This window comes from Falco naumanni, chromosome 13, assembly GCF_017639655.2.
Source record: "Falco naumanni isolate bFalNau1 chromosome 13, bFalNau1.pat, whole genome shotgun sequence".
NCBI classification, from domain to species: domain Eukaryota; kingdom Metazoa; phylum Chordata; class Aves; order Falconiformes; family Falconidae; genus Falco; species Falco naumanni.
This window is the reverse complement of record NC_054066.1, coordinates 1,453,089-1,467,571: the sequence shown is the minus strand read 5'-3', so window position 1 is coordinate 1,467,571 and position 14,483 is coordinate 1,453,089. Positions and strand designations below refer to the sequence as shown.

At 56.7% G+C, this 14,483-nt stretch overlaps 2 protein-coding genes across 8 annotated transcripts; both read right to left on the bottom strand.

The window, feature by feature from the left end:
* Positions 1 to 5: 5 nt before the first annotated feature.
* On the bottom strand, positions 6 to 5,579 carry NEU4 (neuraminidase 4). 3 transcript variants are annotated; one of them, XM_040612645.1, is made up of 4 exons: positions 3,854 to 5,579; positions 2,822 to 3,062; positions 2,382 to 2,637; positions 6 to 1,980 (listed from the first exon to the last, which is right to left on the bottom strand). In XM_040612645.1, the coding sequence occupies exons 2-4, from the start codon at positions 3,020 to 3,022 to the stop codon at positions 929 to 931; spliced, it is 1,509 nt and encodes a 502-aa protein (XP_040468579.1). In that variant the 5' UTR covers positions 3,023 to 3,062; positions 3,854 to 5,579; the 3' UTR covers positions 6 to 928. The 3 variants fall into 3 exon arrangements, with proteins under 3 accessions (XP_040468579.1, XP_040468578.1, XP_040468577.1); XM_040612644.1 differs by having other exon boundaries at positions 2,822 to 3,027; XM_040612643.1 differs by having other exon boundaries at positions 2,822 to 5,579.
* A 101-nt stretch (positions 5,580 to 5,680) lies between these two features.
* On the bottom strand, positions 5,681 to 13,854 carry GAL3ST2 (galactose-3-O-sulfotransferase 2). 5 transcript variants are annotated; one of them, XM_040612651.1, is made up of 6 exons: positions 13,669 to 13,852; positions 11,923 to 12,346; positions 8,596 to 11,784; positions 7,652 to 7,738; positions 6,935 to 7,214; positions 5,681 to 6,842 (listed from the first exon to the last, which is right to left on the bottom strand). In XM_040612651.1, the coding sequence occupies exons 4-6, from the start codon at positions 7,669 to 7,671 to the stop codon at positions 5,982 to 5,984; spliced, it is 1,161 nt and encodes a 386-aa protein (XP_040468585.1). In that variant the 5' UTR covers positions 7,672 to 7,738; positions 8,596 to 11,784; positions 11,923 to 12,346; positions 13,669 to 13,852; the 3' UTR covers positions 5,681 to 5,981. The 5 variants fall into 5 exon arrangements, with proteins under 5 accessions (XP_040468585.1, XP_040468586.1, XP_040468587.1 ...); XM_040612652.1 differs by lacking the exon at positions 13,669 to 13,852 and adding an exon at positions 12,520 to 13,595; XM_040612653.1 differs by lacking the exon at positions 8,596 to 11,784.
* Positions 13,855 to 14,483: the final 629 nt, after the last annotated feature.

Here is a 14,483-nt window from a genome sequence, read left to right as displayed (position 1 = left end):
ACAGTTTAATAATTGAAATAAAATAATAATAACTCGTAATGAATAGGAAAATAACAGAGAGAAATAAAAGCCAAGAGAAGTGATGCAACTGAAAACACTTTCTTACCAGCACCCAACTGCTGCCCAGCCTCTCCCTGAGCAGCAGCACCCCCACCAGCCTCCCCACCAGCTTTATTGCTGAGCACGATGCCATAGGGTATGGGATATGCCTGGGGTCAGCTGTCCCGGCTGTGTCCCCTCCCCAACTCCCTGTGCCCCCCAGCCTCCTCGCTGTGGGGTGAGGGGCAGAAGAGACCTTGGCTCTGTGTAGGCGACGCTCAGCAGTAACCAACGTCCCTGTGTGACCAACAGTGTCCTCAGCACAAACCCAAAGCACAGCCCCATCCCAGCTGCTATGAACACGTATAACTCCATCCCAGTCAAAACCAGCACAGACATCACTGAGGAAAAGAGGAACTGGCTTGAACAGGATCATTAAAAAGGAGTAATTTAAAAAGGAACATAACTATTTATGACCATGGGAAGAAACCCCTCGGAGCAGGGTGGTAGCACCAGGTGTGGTGCAGCTGGAGCGTCATACCCCGCTATCTGGCACCTGGCACACGTGTGTGGCACGGGGTGCCCGTGGCTGCCTTCTCCCTGCACTGCTGCTGTTGCCCCCCGTTACGCGTTTCGTGGGGTGGCTCACGTGCTCTGAAAGGAACCTGGGGCTGGGCTGGTGGCACAAGCCTCTGTGCCCAACCTACTATATAATTTAAAAACAGCCATAAAAATGAGATTAAAACCCAGCTTGGGGACGGCAGGTAGCACATGGCTTCTGTGTGATGTGGCCTGGCTGGCCAGCGACAGGACCCCAGGCTGTGGGCACCCCAGTGGCTGGGCACTGGGCTGGTGCCCTGGGGTCTGGCGAGACCCAACCTGTGGGTCACTAGGAGACGAGGCAGCTCCTTCGCCCCCGCTTCCTGCGGCGCAGGGGGCTGCGGTCCCGCTGGGGGACAGTGGCTGTCACGGGGATGTTCTGGAGCACATCGTGCAGGGTGAACATGCTGAAGGAGATCTGCTCGTACGGCGAACGTGTCCCGTTCTCATAAAGGCAGGCGAAAGCAATGGCTGGGCCACCAGAGATGGAGGCCTCATTGTAGGGCAGCTCCATGTAAGCCAGGTCCGAGTAAGCGCTTGGGCCCTCGTAGATGACCCACGGCTCAGTCCAGCTCTCCACGTCCCTGGGGAAGGTGCTCAGGTGGACTCCCATGTTGACCCGCGATATGGAGCTGGTGGGGTGGGAGTAGAGGACCCATGTTGGTGCTTGGAAGAAGGCAGCAGGGTGGGGGGTTGCTGCCGGGTGCCCTTGGACCGAGGTGATGGCAGGGGCATGGCCACGATGCCCTGGGGTAGAACAGCCCTCCTTGGGCTCAGCTGGCTCACGGTGGCTGCCGGTGGCTGCAGCAGGCAGCTCCTCACCCGCTGCCCGCTGGGCAGGCAGGTGCCGAAGCTCCGAGAGCATCCCAGGGAGCATCCGCTGCACTGAGCCCAAGAAGGGCATCATGGGGTCCCGGGGGGCGGCGGGGACGTACACAAAAGGTGCAGGGAAGCCAATGACGCTGCCGTGACAGCCATGGGGGGGCTCAACCAGCCGCTGGACCAGCTGCCCCCCATGGAAGACGGCCCCATCGTCTGTGCTGAGCGCCTGGACCCTGAAGCCCAAGGGGCTGCGGGCATTGCAGTAGAGGACGTTGGAGCCATCCTCCTCATCCACCGAGACCAGCTGGCACTCGCCGGTCTGCAGGTTGGGGATGAACTCCCCAAAGCGCCAGCCCTGGCCGTGGTCGTCGCTGTAGAAGGTGAAGGAGTGAGGGGTGGTCTTGCAGAGCTGGCCGAAGCACTCCTTGCAGTCAATGTGGTAGCTGTAGGCGGGCACCAGCAGCCGGCCAGACCGCAGCTGGATCCCGTGCCCGGGACCCAGCGCGAACGTCGCCCAGTCTGGGGAGTGGAGATGGGATGGGGGTGAAGAGCAGCCTCCATGGCACCCCTGCCCTGCCCAGCATGGAAGGGTCTCCAGAGCATCTCCCTGGCTCAGCCAAGCAAGGTGGTGGGGTGACAGGGAAGCAGAGCCCAGTGCTGCCTGGCTGTCCTCACGCATAGTCCTGTCCGTAGCTATGGGGCTTCTCCAGTTCTGTCCCCCCGTGCAAGTGATACAGATACCCCTGCCATCCCCCTCCCCTCTGCCTGAGGCCCTCTTCCACACCACTATTTGATGCTTGCGGGCTTCCTACCCTGAGGCCACCTCCAGCCACACCACGGGTGGCTCCAGGAGGCCAAAACCCACGGTCGCCCTCCTGCTGACTGTCCTCCCCACTCCTCACACCTCTCCAGTGGGCTACCTTTGATGGCCCCACCAATGACCTGCTGCGTCAGGTCCGTGGCCGTGCTCCAGCTCAGGCCCTGATCAGCACTGGTGACGCAGCAGAGGCGGGTGACATTTTGGCCGGTGATGATCTGGTAGGCTTCGGGCGTCCTGCCCAGCACCGTGATGAAGAAGAGGAAGAGGGTGCCGGTGAACTCATCATAGAGCGGGCAGGGGTTCATCGACCGGTGGTGCTGCAGTGTCGCTGTCTCCAGCACGCGCATGTCTTCCCACTGCTCGGGGAGGATGAAGAGGGGTGAGGACCACCACACTTCACCTGGCCCAGCCTCCCCTCCCCCGTGGGTGCCTCCAGGAGCTCGGCTGTGCCACGCACGAGCAGTGGAGGATAACCACCCGTCTGTCGCCGTGCGCTCACTGCCGTGTCCCCCCCAGTGCCAGGTGCGTCCCCTGTCCCACCTCCACGTAGCTCCCATAAATGGTGCCGCGGCGCAGCACCAGCAGGTTGGCGTGGGCATCGTCGACGCTCAGCCGCTCCTCCGCAAATGCCAGCAGCTTGGCCACGCAGGGCAGGTAGAGCAGGGCGGGCACACGGTACGTGACGCCGTTGGGCTCCTTCTCGAAGAGCACGGTGCGGGCAGGGAAGTGCCGGGAGCCCATGGTGTCTGCGGCAGAAAGATACAGCCCCCACCCCGGCGGGCTGATGAAGGGGCAGGGGGGGCAGCTGCTGGGCATGGCTGGGGGTGCTGGCTGGGAGCTGTGTTGTCCTTGGAGGGGTTTGGGGTTTAACTTGGTGGGCTCGGGGTGGGGAGCCCTCCCCTGGGAGCACAGGCTGGAGGGCAGGTTGCTACAGGCAGGGTCGGGGTTTAGAGGGGCTGAATGTGGGCTGCTGCAGTGGCACGTCACCGCCGCTCCAAGGTGGGACAGGGTTTTGGGTACCACCAAAGAGGGTGACCTGGGCTACCTCAACATAAAATTAAATTCATCTTCAAGATGCTCTTCAAAAGGGGTTTCTGGTAAACCGAGGCCGGTCAGCAAAGGGCAGGGTGGGATCTGGGGTTCCCTGCTCCCATTGTCAAGTGGGGGCTGGGGGGGGCAGAGCCCATCTCCGCACAACCAGGACCCCGGGGCCAGCCTGGCTCCTCGCGGGCGTTCGGGGGGCATTTCGCCCCCCGCTTCTGCTGCCTCGAGCGCGGCGGCCCCTGCCGCTCCTCAGCCCCCTCCCCTGCAGGGGACCCTGGGGTGCACAGCGCAGGGTGCTGGGGCTGTCCCCGCGGCGGAGGGCGCGAGCAGTGCCTGGTGCCGTGCCCCGGTGGCAGCAGCAGTGCCGCCGCGGCCAGCTGTCCCCACTTACAGGTCCCAGGTCCCCGCCGCAGCAGGTGGGCGTCCCACGCCCGGGCGCAGCCGGAGCAGCCGGTGGCGACTTTCTCCCGTTTTAATTAGGAGCTTTTGCTGCACCAACACCGCACGGAGAAAAGCGAAGGCACTCACCGGGTCCGTCTCAGCTGGGGGTGTCCCCTCCGTCCCCTGCCCCACGACGGGGTGACGCTGGCTCCCGCAGCTGCCGGCTTTCTGCAGAGCCTGTCACCCCGCTGCCGCCCCCCTTGCGGGGTCCGTCCGTCCGTCCCCCCCCTCCCCCGGGTCACGGGGCTCCCGCAGCAGCGGCCGGGAAAAGCGCTGAGTCAGCAGCGGCAGCCCTGGAGCAGCGCCCGCGGCACGAAGGTGCCGCCGCCGGGGCTGGGGGCCCTGCAGCTGCCGAGGCACCTTGCTCGACCCCCCCGGGAGAGGGTGCCAAGGGAGAGGTGGGGGACCGTTTGCATCTCCTGCCTCAGTTTCCCTCCTCCCACAGGCTGGGAGAGGCCGGACCTCCCTGCCCAGGTGCTGCAAGCCCTGCACACCACGGTCCATCCCAGCCGTGAGCTCCCCAGCCTGTGCTCTGTGATCTGGGGGGTCCCAGCCTTCCTAGCACACTCCCAGCAGCACACAGGTCAGCTGTTAAGAAATGACGCTTATATTCCATCCCCCGGCATCAGCTTAGCTAAAAGGGTTTGTCAAAATTCATGCGACAAGTCACGGATCAGAAGCTGGGGCTCGAGCTGCAGAATTCCGGAAAAGGCCCCCAGGGAAAAGGCTCCAGGTGCCGCCACCTCCCCCGCCCCGGCTGGTTGCAAACACCTCCTAAGCCTGCTTAATTTTAGCCCGGGTTGCTGGAGCAGAAAACCGTGAAAGTGGTTTATCTGGTGGTGTACACACAGGTTGCGGAGGAGCACGGGTTGCACTGCGGCAGGTTAACCCGTGCCTCGGCTGGCTTCCCTGGCGACCTGCCAGGTTTAAACATAGCCAAGGAAAATCCCAGCTCAGTTTCTCAACCCCGCTGCCCTCAAACAGCACCTCGGAGCTGCTGCCCAGCCAGCTTCACGCCCAAAGCCAAGCTGCAAGCCAAGCAACCCCGGATCCATCACCCCAGCCATGCCATCCGGGTCCCCACCGCCGCCCTGGCGAGTGGGCAGGAGGAGACGCTGGCCAAGCTCCGAAATAACACACCATCAGCGGTGGCAGGTGCGCTGGAAACTGGCAGTGGGCAAATCATTAACAGCGGTGACGCCAAAGCCACCAGGCTCGGCCCTGCCGTCCTTCTGACGAACCTTCCCAGCGCTGGTGCAGCAGCAGGGAGCTGGCTAACGAGCAAAGATGTCCCAGGCAGGTTTAATTACCTCCTTCAATAACAAGGTCATGCCCGAAATAAGCAGCAGCCGTGCCTCCCTCCACCTCTCTCCTAATCAGTGCTGGAGAGTTTGGCCAACACAGCGAGGAGGGGGCCCAACGACGCCTCTGCTGATAGAGAGCTGCAGGGATGCTGAGCCCAAGGGATCGCCCACGTTCAGGGACTAGGGACACTCACCCAAGAGGGAGGGGTGAAACCTCAAAACTGGGCCCCCCAGGGGAGCACCCAGCTGTCCCAAGTGGTGCAGAGGCCCCCCACACCTCATGGCACACGAGAGGGACATCTCATGTGCAGGTGGGGGGAGGCTGCCAGCCAGCGCGCCGGGCACAACGCGTTGGACCCCCACCCGAAACGCAGCCCCAGCATCGTGTGGTGGTTAGATGTCGTTGGGCACGGATGCTGCCGGGCGGGAGACCCAGCATCTCCCCTACACCTCCAAGTGCTGCGTTCCCTCACGGTGCTCTCCTCCTCGTTTTCCTCCCCCCCTCTTTTTTTTCCCCCTAAACACCAAAAATCAGGACTTGCTCTACTGAGCTGCAACCAGCCTCAGCGTAATGACAGCTATTAAATAAAGTCAAATGCAAACCAAATTATTAAGCCTGTGATTAATGATTAAGAGGCAGGAATGTGAGCCAGCTGAAAGCCTGCCCAGCGCCCAGCAGCAGTGGGCCCTCCCCCTGCCTGGGAGTGGGGAGGAGGCATCACACAGGATCCAGCCAACGCAGAGCCTTTGGCTCAAGGTCCCCAAAAAGGGACCCACCAGTAGTTTGGTGGCTCCAAACAAAGACCCCTCCCCCTGCCTCCCCCTCACGCACAAGAGTCCTGTGGGCCAGTCACAGGCTAGACACAGGGTGATGCAAAGTGGTGGGAAACCACAGCGGATTGTCTCATGCCCTAGTTGGGAGTTGGGAGCTGCATCTTCTCCTGGGAAGTGGTCCACAGCAAGGGCAAGCCCAGCTGCTTCCTCTTCTTGTGTGGGTGTTGAACAGCATAAAGATAGGATGTGTACTGCAGCTCTGGCATAACCATTTTCTGGCAGGTTCTCAGAGTCCTGTTGTCCAAGTCTTGTTTGAGGTTGTACCCAAGGATATTTGCAGCCCCTGACTGGAAAGGCAGGAGAGCTCTGTTCTTGATGTGATCCTTCCCCACTGCCCCCTGGTCCAAAAGACAGGTCTCCATGAGCTCCTTCTGTCTCATTCGCAGGTGATTCACCTCCTTCTCCAGCTCCTGGAGTCCTATGGTCTCCTCAATTCTCCTCCAGAAGCTCTGGTTGAAGTGCAGGTAGAGCTTCCAGTCCAGCGAGCACCACACTTTTATCCGCTCCTCGCTTTCTGGAGTCAAGGTCTGGACAGTGTCCTGGCCTCTGGAATTGAGCTTAAAGTAAATCACATCATCCAGATCCCAGCACAAAGTATGCTTCAAGAGGATCATGGACTCATCAAAGTAGTCTGCTATCAAGATCAGGTGGAAGTTCTGCTCAATCTCCTTCAAAACCACCTGGATGTACTTTTTGTTGTCCTCCGCATTGTTATCATAGCCAAAGTCAAACCACATGATATTCCTGGCATATATGTTTTGCTTGTAATCCGCTGGATGGTAATACTTCATGGGTGACGCCAGGTATTCGTTCACATCCTTGGAAATCCTGAAGGCAGGGACGCTGTCCTTGTAGTAGATGTAGGAAGACTCCAGCAGAGGAATGGGGTTCCTGAGGATGGAGAAGTAGAAGGTGTTTGCTGCCATCACCTTTTGCACCTATTTGCAGGGAGGAAGAAGAGAGGCTGTTAGTCTGGAGGCACTTGCTCGTTCAACCAGGTTTCTCCACAGGTGTCGTGGCTCTTTCTTACCTCCGAGGGGTTAAACCGCAGGTGGTTGCACATGATGTTGTAGTTTTGTCCTATGGCTTGAAATTCCTCCACAAAGTGGGCCAGGAAGGTCTTTGGGTAGCCCAGGTGGAAGAGCTGGTCAGCTGGCAGGGCGACCGTGAGGTTGTACTTCTCTGCAAACCTGAACATGATGTTCAGAACGGTGCTGCTGGCTGTCTTGTGGGTCTTGAGGAACATGACGTTAGTCTTGGCATGGCAAGGCGTGGGAGGTACTAGCAGCTTCTCATGGCTCTTCAAGATTCTGCAGGAAGGCAACAGATGGGGAAAACAGCCTCTCCAGTGCCGTGCCCCACCTCTGAGACCTGGCGAAGCCCAGCCTGAGCAGGTTCTCCCTCTGATACCACACCTGCAGCTGGTGCAAGGCACCAACCCAAACAAGCCCCATCCCTCAGGTGCAGATGTCAGACAGTTTTCTACTTCTCCGGGTCCTCACTTACCCAAAGGCTTCAGCTCCATCCCCTTTTCTTTTTCCATACAGCCGATTTTGCCCCAAAGAGCTGCACTTCGGCCAATTTGATCCCCGCCTGCCCAAATGCAGCTCTAGGACCTAACTTTGGGCTGCTGCCCTGGATTCAGTATCAGCCTAAACCTCACGAGAGTTAAATCAAGTGTCACAGATTGGATCCTTGCTGCCCTGGGCAGATGGAAGTCAGGTAACCTTGCTTCGGCTTCACTTACACATAATTTTTATTCTTCATATGGAAGAATCCCGATAGGAAGATGAGCCCCAGGCAAAGGCTGAAAATGATGAGACATTTGATATTCCTGGAAAAAAAGAAGAGTTTCAGTGGATTTTTATCTGCTAGCCCATCCCGAAACACAAACCACCAAACTTTGCGTATCGCCCTTGGGGATGCTGATCACCAGGAGCGCAGTTTTACATCTCCATGGTGCCAGTCACTTTTGGCTCCCCTGGCTGTGCCAGCAGCTCTGGCATTAGAGGCAGGACAGACAGAAACTGCACTTTCACTATTACTGTCCTTATTCTGGACTTTGGCAAAACACAGCCTGCTTCAGGCAGAGCCCAAGTTCTTCTGACAGCCTCCTTCTCTGCTCTGCTGCCTTTTATTTTGCTTTTCTTTCAGTTTTCTGGGGCTTTAGAGCTTATTCACTATTCAAACCTCTAGTTTATTCAGTAGAAAATGAGTCCTTTGTAGGGGTATAAGGATTTCCTTGGTAAGAAATCTGAGCGGCTCCTGTAATCACTCCAGAAGATGGGGATCTCAAAGAAACATGAAACTGGGCTTTTTTTTTTTTTTTTATACAGAAAACCAATTAATAACCCGACAGCAGCTGTAAGGGACTAATTACACCCCGCTCTCAAGCAGGAGGACTGCTTCCACGCTGTGACAGCTCCTCCCAGCCCAGCTCCCGTGTTCAGCCTCACCCAGGTCTCCCTTTCATCAGACCTTCCCGCTTTGGCCAGACTTTCAAACTGCCTGAGCTCAGAGGCGGCCCTTTACACCAAGCACCTCATCCACCCCTGCTTTGCCTGGGGAATCGCAGAATCATTTAGGTTGGAAAAGACCTCTGAGATCACCAGGTTCAACCATTAACCCAGCACTGCCAAGCCCACCATGAACCATGTCCTTAAGCACCACATCTACACAGCTTTTAAATACCTCCAGGGACGGTGATTCCACCACCTCCCTGGGCAGCTTGTTCCAATGCTTGGCCACCCTTTCAGTGAAGAAATTTTTCCTGGTATCCAATCTAAGCCTCCCCCGGTGCAACTTGAGGCTGTTTCCTCTGGTCCTGTCGCTTGTCACCTGTGAGAAGAGACCAACCCCACCATGCTACAGCCTCCCTTCAGGCAGCTGTAGAGAGCTATACGGTCTCCCCTGAGCCTCCTTTTCTCCAGGCTAAATCACCCTCAGCTGCTTCTTGTAGGACCTGTGCTCCAGACTCTTCACCAGCTTCGCTGCCCTTCTCTGGACACACTCCAGCATCTCAGTGTCTGAGAGGGTGAGTCTTTTCCAGCACTCATCAGGCAACCACCATGTATCATCACCAGTGCATTCTAGCTGGGACACGTAGAAGATCTTTTGAAGGTTTGATGCCCACCAAAAAGGAATTTTTCATCACTGAGCTGGATCTGACTTCTCTGGTCCTAAAAGCATTTTTAATTCCATGTGAATTCCATGTTTTCACCTGCCATTTCCACAACACAGCAGATCTGGCTTGGGCTTTAGGTTATTCAGAGAAGATGCAGTCCCACTTATGGCGCGGGATGGTCACACTTATGGCTACCACTCTCCCAAGCGAGCAAGGAAGGCTCCAAACCTGCCCAGTCTGAGGGTCAATGGGGGCACATGGCTTGTTGTGGGCTGGACATGGTGGTCCTTTCCACTGTCCTTCTTGCCAACGGGTCCTCACACGTGGTCCTGCTGCACAGGGTGGTGGCTTTCATAGCCTCCAGCTTGTACCACATGAGAGACACTGAATCACTCCTTCCATTGCCCTTACAAGAGCGCAGGCACCAGCTTTATCTGGCATGGTTTGCAGCCTCCACGGACTGGCCACAGCATGGCAAGCCGGGCTGTGACAGCCTGGACCCAGGCACGGAAAACTGGAGAGGATGGGAGCAGAATCCAGCAGAACATGAAGAGCTGCACGTGAGAACACAGCCAGCGCAGGAAGCCACAAACCCAATACAAGCTCAGTGGAAGCGTGGGGACAGGTGGCGATAGCGCAGCACCACGATGGCACTGCAGGAAAGCCTTCGACTTCGCTCGCCACGCGAAGCTGCCTGAAACCACTTTTGCTTCCAGCTTTGCTTTGCGCGAGTGTGCTTGCCGTGTCCAGCAGCTGAAGTGGGAACCCCCCAGGCAGGAAAGCTCTCCCCAAAGCCGGGAAGACCCAAAGGCCACAGCTGGCACCGACCTCTCGATATGAATTTGCAGCACAGCTTCTGCATGAATAGTTTCAAGACACAGCTACAGGCAGTCTTCCATCAGTATTTCTTAATTTTTTGGTCCCGGGTCTGTTAGGGGGATGGGAGTGGGACAATCACCTTCCCTTTGCTCGCTCTGCGCGTGTAAGTTGAGGTGAGACAGAAGAAATGCAGAGGGGCCCATGGGCAGCCAGCGGGCTCATATCTGTCAGATGCAGCCCCTGCCTATTTTCTCGGTCTGTCATTAAACTGAAGCCGACGTTGGTGTGATGATTTTCCAAAACATGTCACCCTGCCTACCTGGAGGTCTTTCCTCAGCCATCCCGGTGATGTCCTCCTTTGCACCTTTTCTGTAGAGTTTAATATGTGCAGTAACTGTCTGCACATTTGTTTGGGTGGTGTCCCCGAAAAGGCAACTCAGATCGATGCTGTACAGGGCAAACAGATCAGTATACACCTAAAACAATCCTGAAGACAGATGAGGATCACAGTATGCTCCAGAAGGATTGCCAGTCCCTTCTAGTGCAAGAAGACAAGCTCTGGAGACTGTTACATCTTATCACCTCAAGGCATCCTACAATATTTTAATAGTAATTAAATTCAATAAGCAATTACATAGTGCCATCCTGCCTCCAAATCTTCAAACACATGCAGCACACCAAGTCCATCTCCAGTGTCACTGGGTGCTCCCAGCAGACCTGTTTTGCCTGGACATGCTTTGAAGGCCCCACACTCTGGGCACGTAAAGCCTCAAAGTGCTGCTGGTGCCGCACAAGGGACGGGTAGCGCACTGCCAAACATCCCCTGTGGGACAGCTACGGGCACAAACGTGCCACCAGTGAGCCCTGAGGGGCTGCACAGAGCTCACCCCACTCCTTGTGGCGCCGTCCTGAAGACAACAGCAACCTGCAGCCAAGTGATGCCCACGTTGTCACTGCAAGCGGTGGCCGCCCAGCCTACGTCAGGCTTGCCAAAACCATGGCAGCTTCCTGGAGCGTCCAGTTTTGAGGAGCACGAGTGGCTGATTCCTTCGGCACACAGGCCATGACGGTGCCAGTCCGCATGCAGGAATGACAGGCTTCTTGTCCTGGGGGTGCCATTTGGATGCTGCCTTGTGGCATGGTGCTTGTTCCCCTGCCTGGGGCTGGGTGGATGGAAAGGCATCTCCTCCCGGCTCAGGGAGCGAGTGGGGAGCGGGACAGGGAGCGGAGGGCAGCCTGCACCCCGCTGCACCGCAGCCCAGCCAGGGCGGGCGATGGAGGTCACCAGGGGAAGGGCCAAGGGCAGGGCTGAGGTGATCCCCGGGGAGGGGTGCAGGAAAACAGGGAGCGGGGCAGACACGACGAGGGGGCTGCAGGTACGCAGGGTGCTGGCCGGTGCCTCTGCAGCTGCGGCCTGTGCCTGACCACTGCAAGGGGTCCGGTCCCAGCTGCCCCTCGGGGCTCGGCCGCTCGCAGCCGTGCTTACAGGGCCGTCGTGGCCTTCCGCACGTCCCGCCAACCTGCGCGTGGGCTTTTACCACCCGCTCTGCACCCGCTGCCCTGCACGCCTCCGTGAGGGCAGCGCCGCTCAGAGACTGTCCCCTTAGTGTCACACCCCGCGCCCTTTGCCACAAACCTGCAAGTCTCTGACCAAGCCACTTCTAAATCTGTACGTGTTGGGCCAACGCACACCGTATTCGATGGTGGCTAAAATATCCCCCATCCTTTAATCCCTTCAGGAAAGACAAGTCCCACTCGCCAAGAGTTATTTTGCTGCTGACCACCCCGCACGCACAGGCTGAAGGTGAACTTATCTTTTATACAAAGGTACAGCCATAACCACCCAGCATGTCAGCGGGAGCGCGGGAGGCATGACGCACGTGACCATGGCTGCAGAAGTTCTTCCTTCCTTGCATGACCGCAAGGAAGCATTTCACCTGGGGTGCGTGAAGAACAACAGAACTGAGAGTCGCGGGGTATGATCACATCCACCATCTACTTTTTTGGCCCATTAATACAGTCTTTGGTAAAGCAAAGTTAAGAAAGGCACAATTCCCACGGCACGTGAAAGTTACCTGTCCTGGTTTCAGCTGGGATAGAGTTAATTTTCTTCTCGGCACCTGGTGCAGCGCTGTGTTTTGCACACCAGCTGTGTTTTGCACACCAGCTGTGTTTTGCACACCAGACGTGCCACCAGCCTGGGAGCCCTTTGAGGAAGCACTTGGGAGCCGGCTGCTAACACACACAATTCTTCTAAGAAGCCAAAAAACTTGCAGAGCTCTCGGCAGGGCTGGCGCTGGAGGTTCGACTCGTCTTTCCAACCTGCGCTGTGCCACCTCCCAGCCGGGAAGAAAACATGGAAAACTACCTCTCAGGTCGCACTTGGACGTGCTGCTACAGATGCTTTAAGGCTTGGGATAACCTTCTCGTTCGTTTGGCTTAAGCTGAAAATAACAGACCTCTGTGTCGACCTAACAAGGCTCTTTCAAATTAAAAGACCTGCAATACAGGAAAGAAACATTCACGGCGAAATCAGTCTCTACCCTGGAGCAAACCGTAACTAACTCTATAGGTTATTAACGACTTACAGGGGTTACCTGAAGTGGACCTTTCTACAAACCCCGTTTTAATCCTGCACCCACGGCATTCACCTCTCTCCCCACCCCCCTTACCTTGAAGTGTACCCAGGGCTTTTCATGCCGCCTTGCTGCTGCGAGCTAAAAAATACCTCCTTTGCAAATCGACTGCAATACTCCTCTCCTCCCCGGGCTCCCGCGGCTCTTGGTGTATGCGTCTCTATTTCTAGCATCCCATCGCTGCTATAAATGGCTGGGACAGGTGAGGACAAAGGGAGTGGCTAGGTGTTCCCAGGGGTGGGTGGAAGTCAGTTAATAAGCCATGAAAAGTGCTGGCATGGCATGGCATGGCATTAACAGGTACAAAGAGCTGCCTCAGGAGATGGGAACTGCGAGTTTTGCGGGGAAGTGAGGGTTTAGCAGGGGCCCCCTTCTCTCGCGGCCGCAGGAGAGAGGTGTGGGGGGCACACGCAGGCTCCAGGCAGGGTGCTGGTGGCAGGGGGCTGGAGGAGAGCATCGTCAGCCCCTCCATCGCCCTGCGCACCGTCACATCGCTTGCTCGGTGCCCCTCGGTGCCGCGGTCAGCGCCTGCGTGCCTTTCCCCCGCTTCTCGCTCAGTGGTTCAGGACTGTAATTCTCTGCCAGACCCATTCGGCAAAAGGAGATCAGGGACAACAGGTGAACACTCTTCCTGTTCTGCTGTTGGAAATTCTCCTTAAAACATTTAGACTTCCAACTCCTTCCTGATAAAAATGCAATTATTGTAGCTGGTGGTTAAGAGCTTAGAGACTTTACTGTACCTACGCCTTGGGAGAGAGAGCTCCTGCCCCTAAACAGCTGTTATTTTACGATTTGTCTGCGTAGAGGCTTTGTGGTGTTATTAACAACCTTTACAGCTTGCATTACACAGGAATTTGAGGTTCCACCAAGGGTCCTGTACACCAGCAGTTCACAAACTGGGTTGGATGCTCACAAATTGCCCCGGGAGAGCAGGATTTGTCCTGCAGGTCTGCACGTGGGGTAACCTCCCTGCTCCCCACACCAGGGATGAATTCATGCTATCCCCATTTGGGCACAAAAAGTTTACCCGCATCTCCCAGCCTGGAACAGGGGATTAAACTGTTGCTTTTGGTCTTCTATGGCCGTGCCACTTCCCAGGCATCTCCTGACATGGCCCCCTTCCCCTCGCCTCCCCTCCCCACCCATGGTGCCCACCTTCTAAACCTCATATGCTGGTGGCCCTACCTGCCACACACCAAGAGCCAGGTCCTCAGCATTCTGGTATCCTTCACCTATGTTGCTACATCTTCAGAGTGCCCGAATATACAGCATTTCTTTTTAAATCACAGCCGCCTCAGGCCAGCCCCAACTCCGGTGCTTATCAAGATTCAGAGATTAGCAAGGTATAAGGTTGCTTTCCTTGAGTTTCTTGGTAGAACATGAGCCAATGTGCTGTTTTATGAAGAATTTCTAGGGTTACTGTTGGCACAGTGTCAGCTGCTGCTGGCAGGGGGGGTCATGTTTAATCGACTTCTTTCTCCTGTTACATTATACACGTCAGCTGTGCGATTTCTTGCTCAGAAGCTGATAGAGCTCACGAATCACAAAAGACCATTTTTTACACTTTTACAATTGATTCATTGCTCTCTCCTGGGGTGTGCACACAAACCGCCAGGTTTGGTTACGCAGAAAAATATGGTGCCATGCAGGAATACTTGGCTTCATGCAGGGCTGGGCTGCTCTGAGACTGGGAGCAGTGAAGGTCAGCCAGCTGGTGCAGAATTAGCAGCTGGGGCAGGATGCTGAATGAATAGCTCCATCCTGCCTCACTTCACGCTTGCTTAGGGGAGAGGGCTGTGGGGTAGACCCCGTGGACAGCTCGGCCCCACACAGCCACTCACTCACGACCCCGCAGCAGGATGGGGAGGAGAACTGGAAGGGTAAAAGTGCAAAAAATTGCAGGTTGAGATAAAGGTGGTTTAACAGGTCAAGCAGAAGCCACGCATGCAAGCAAAGCAGAAGGAATTCACTCACTGCTTCCCGTTCCAGGGCGCATTCAG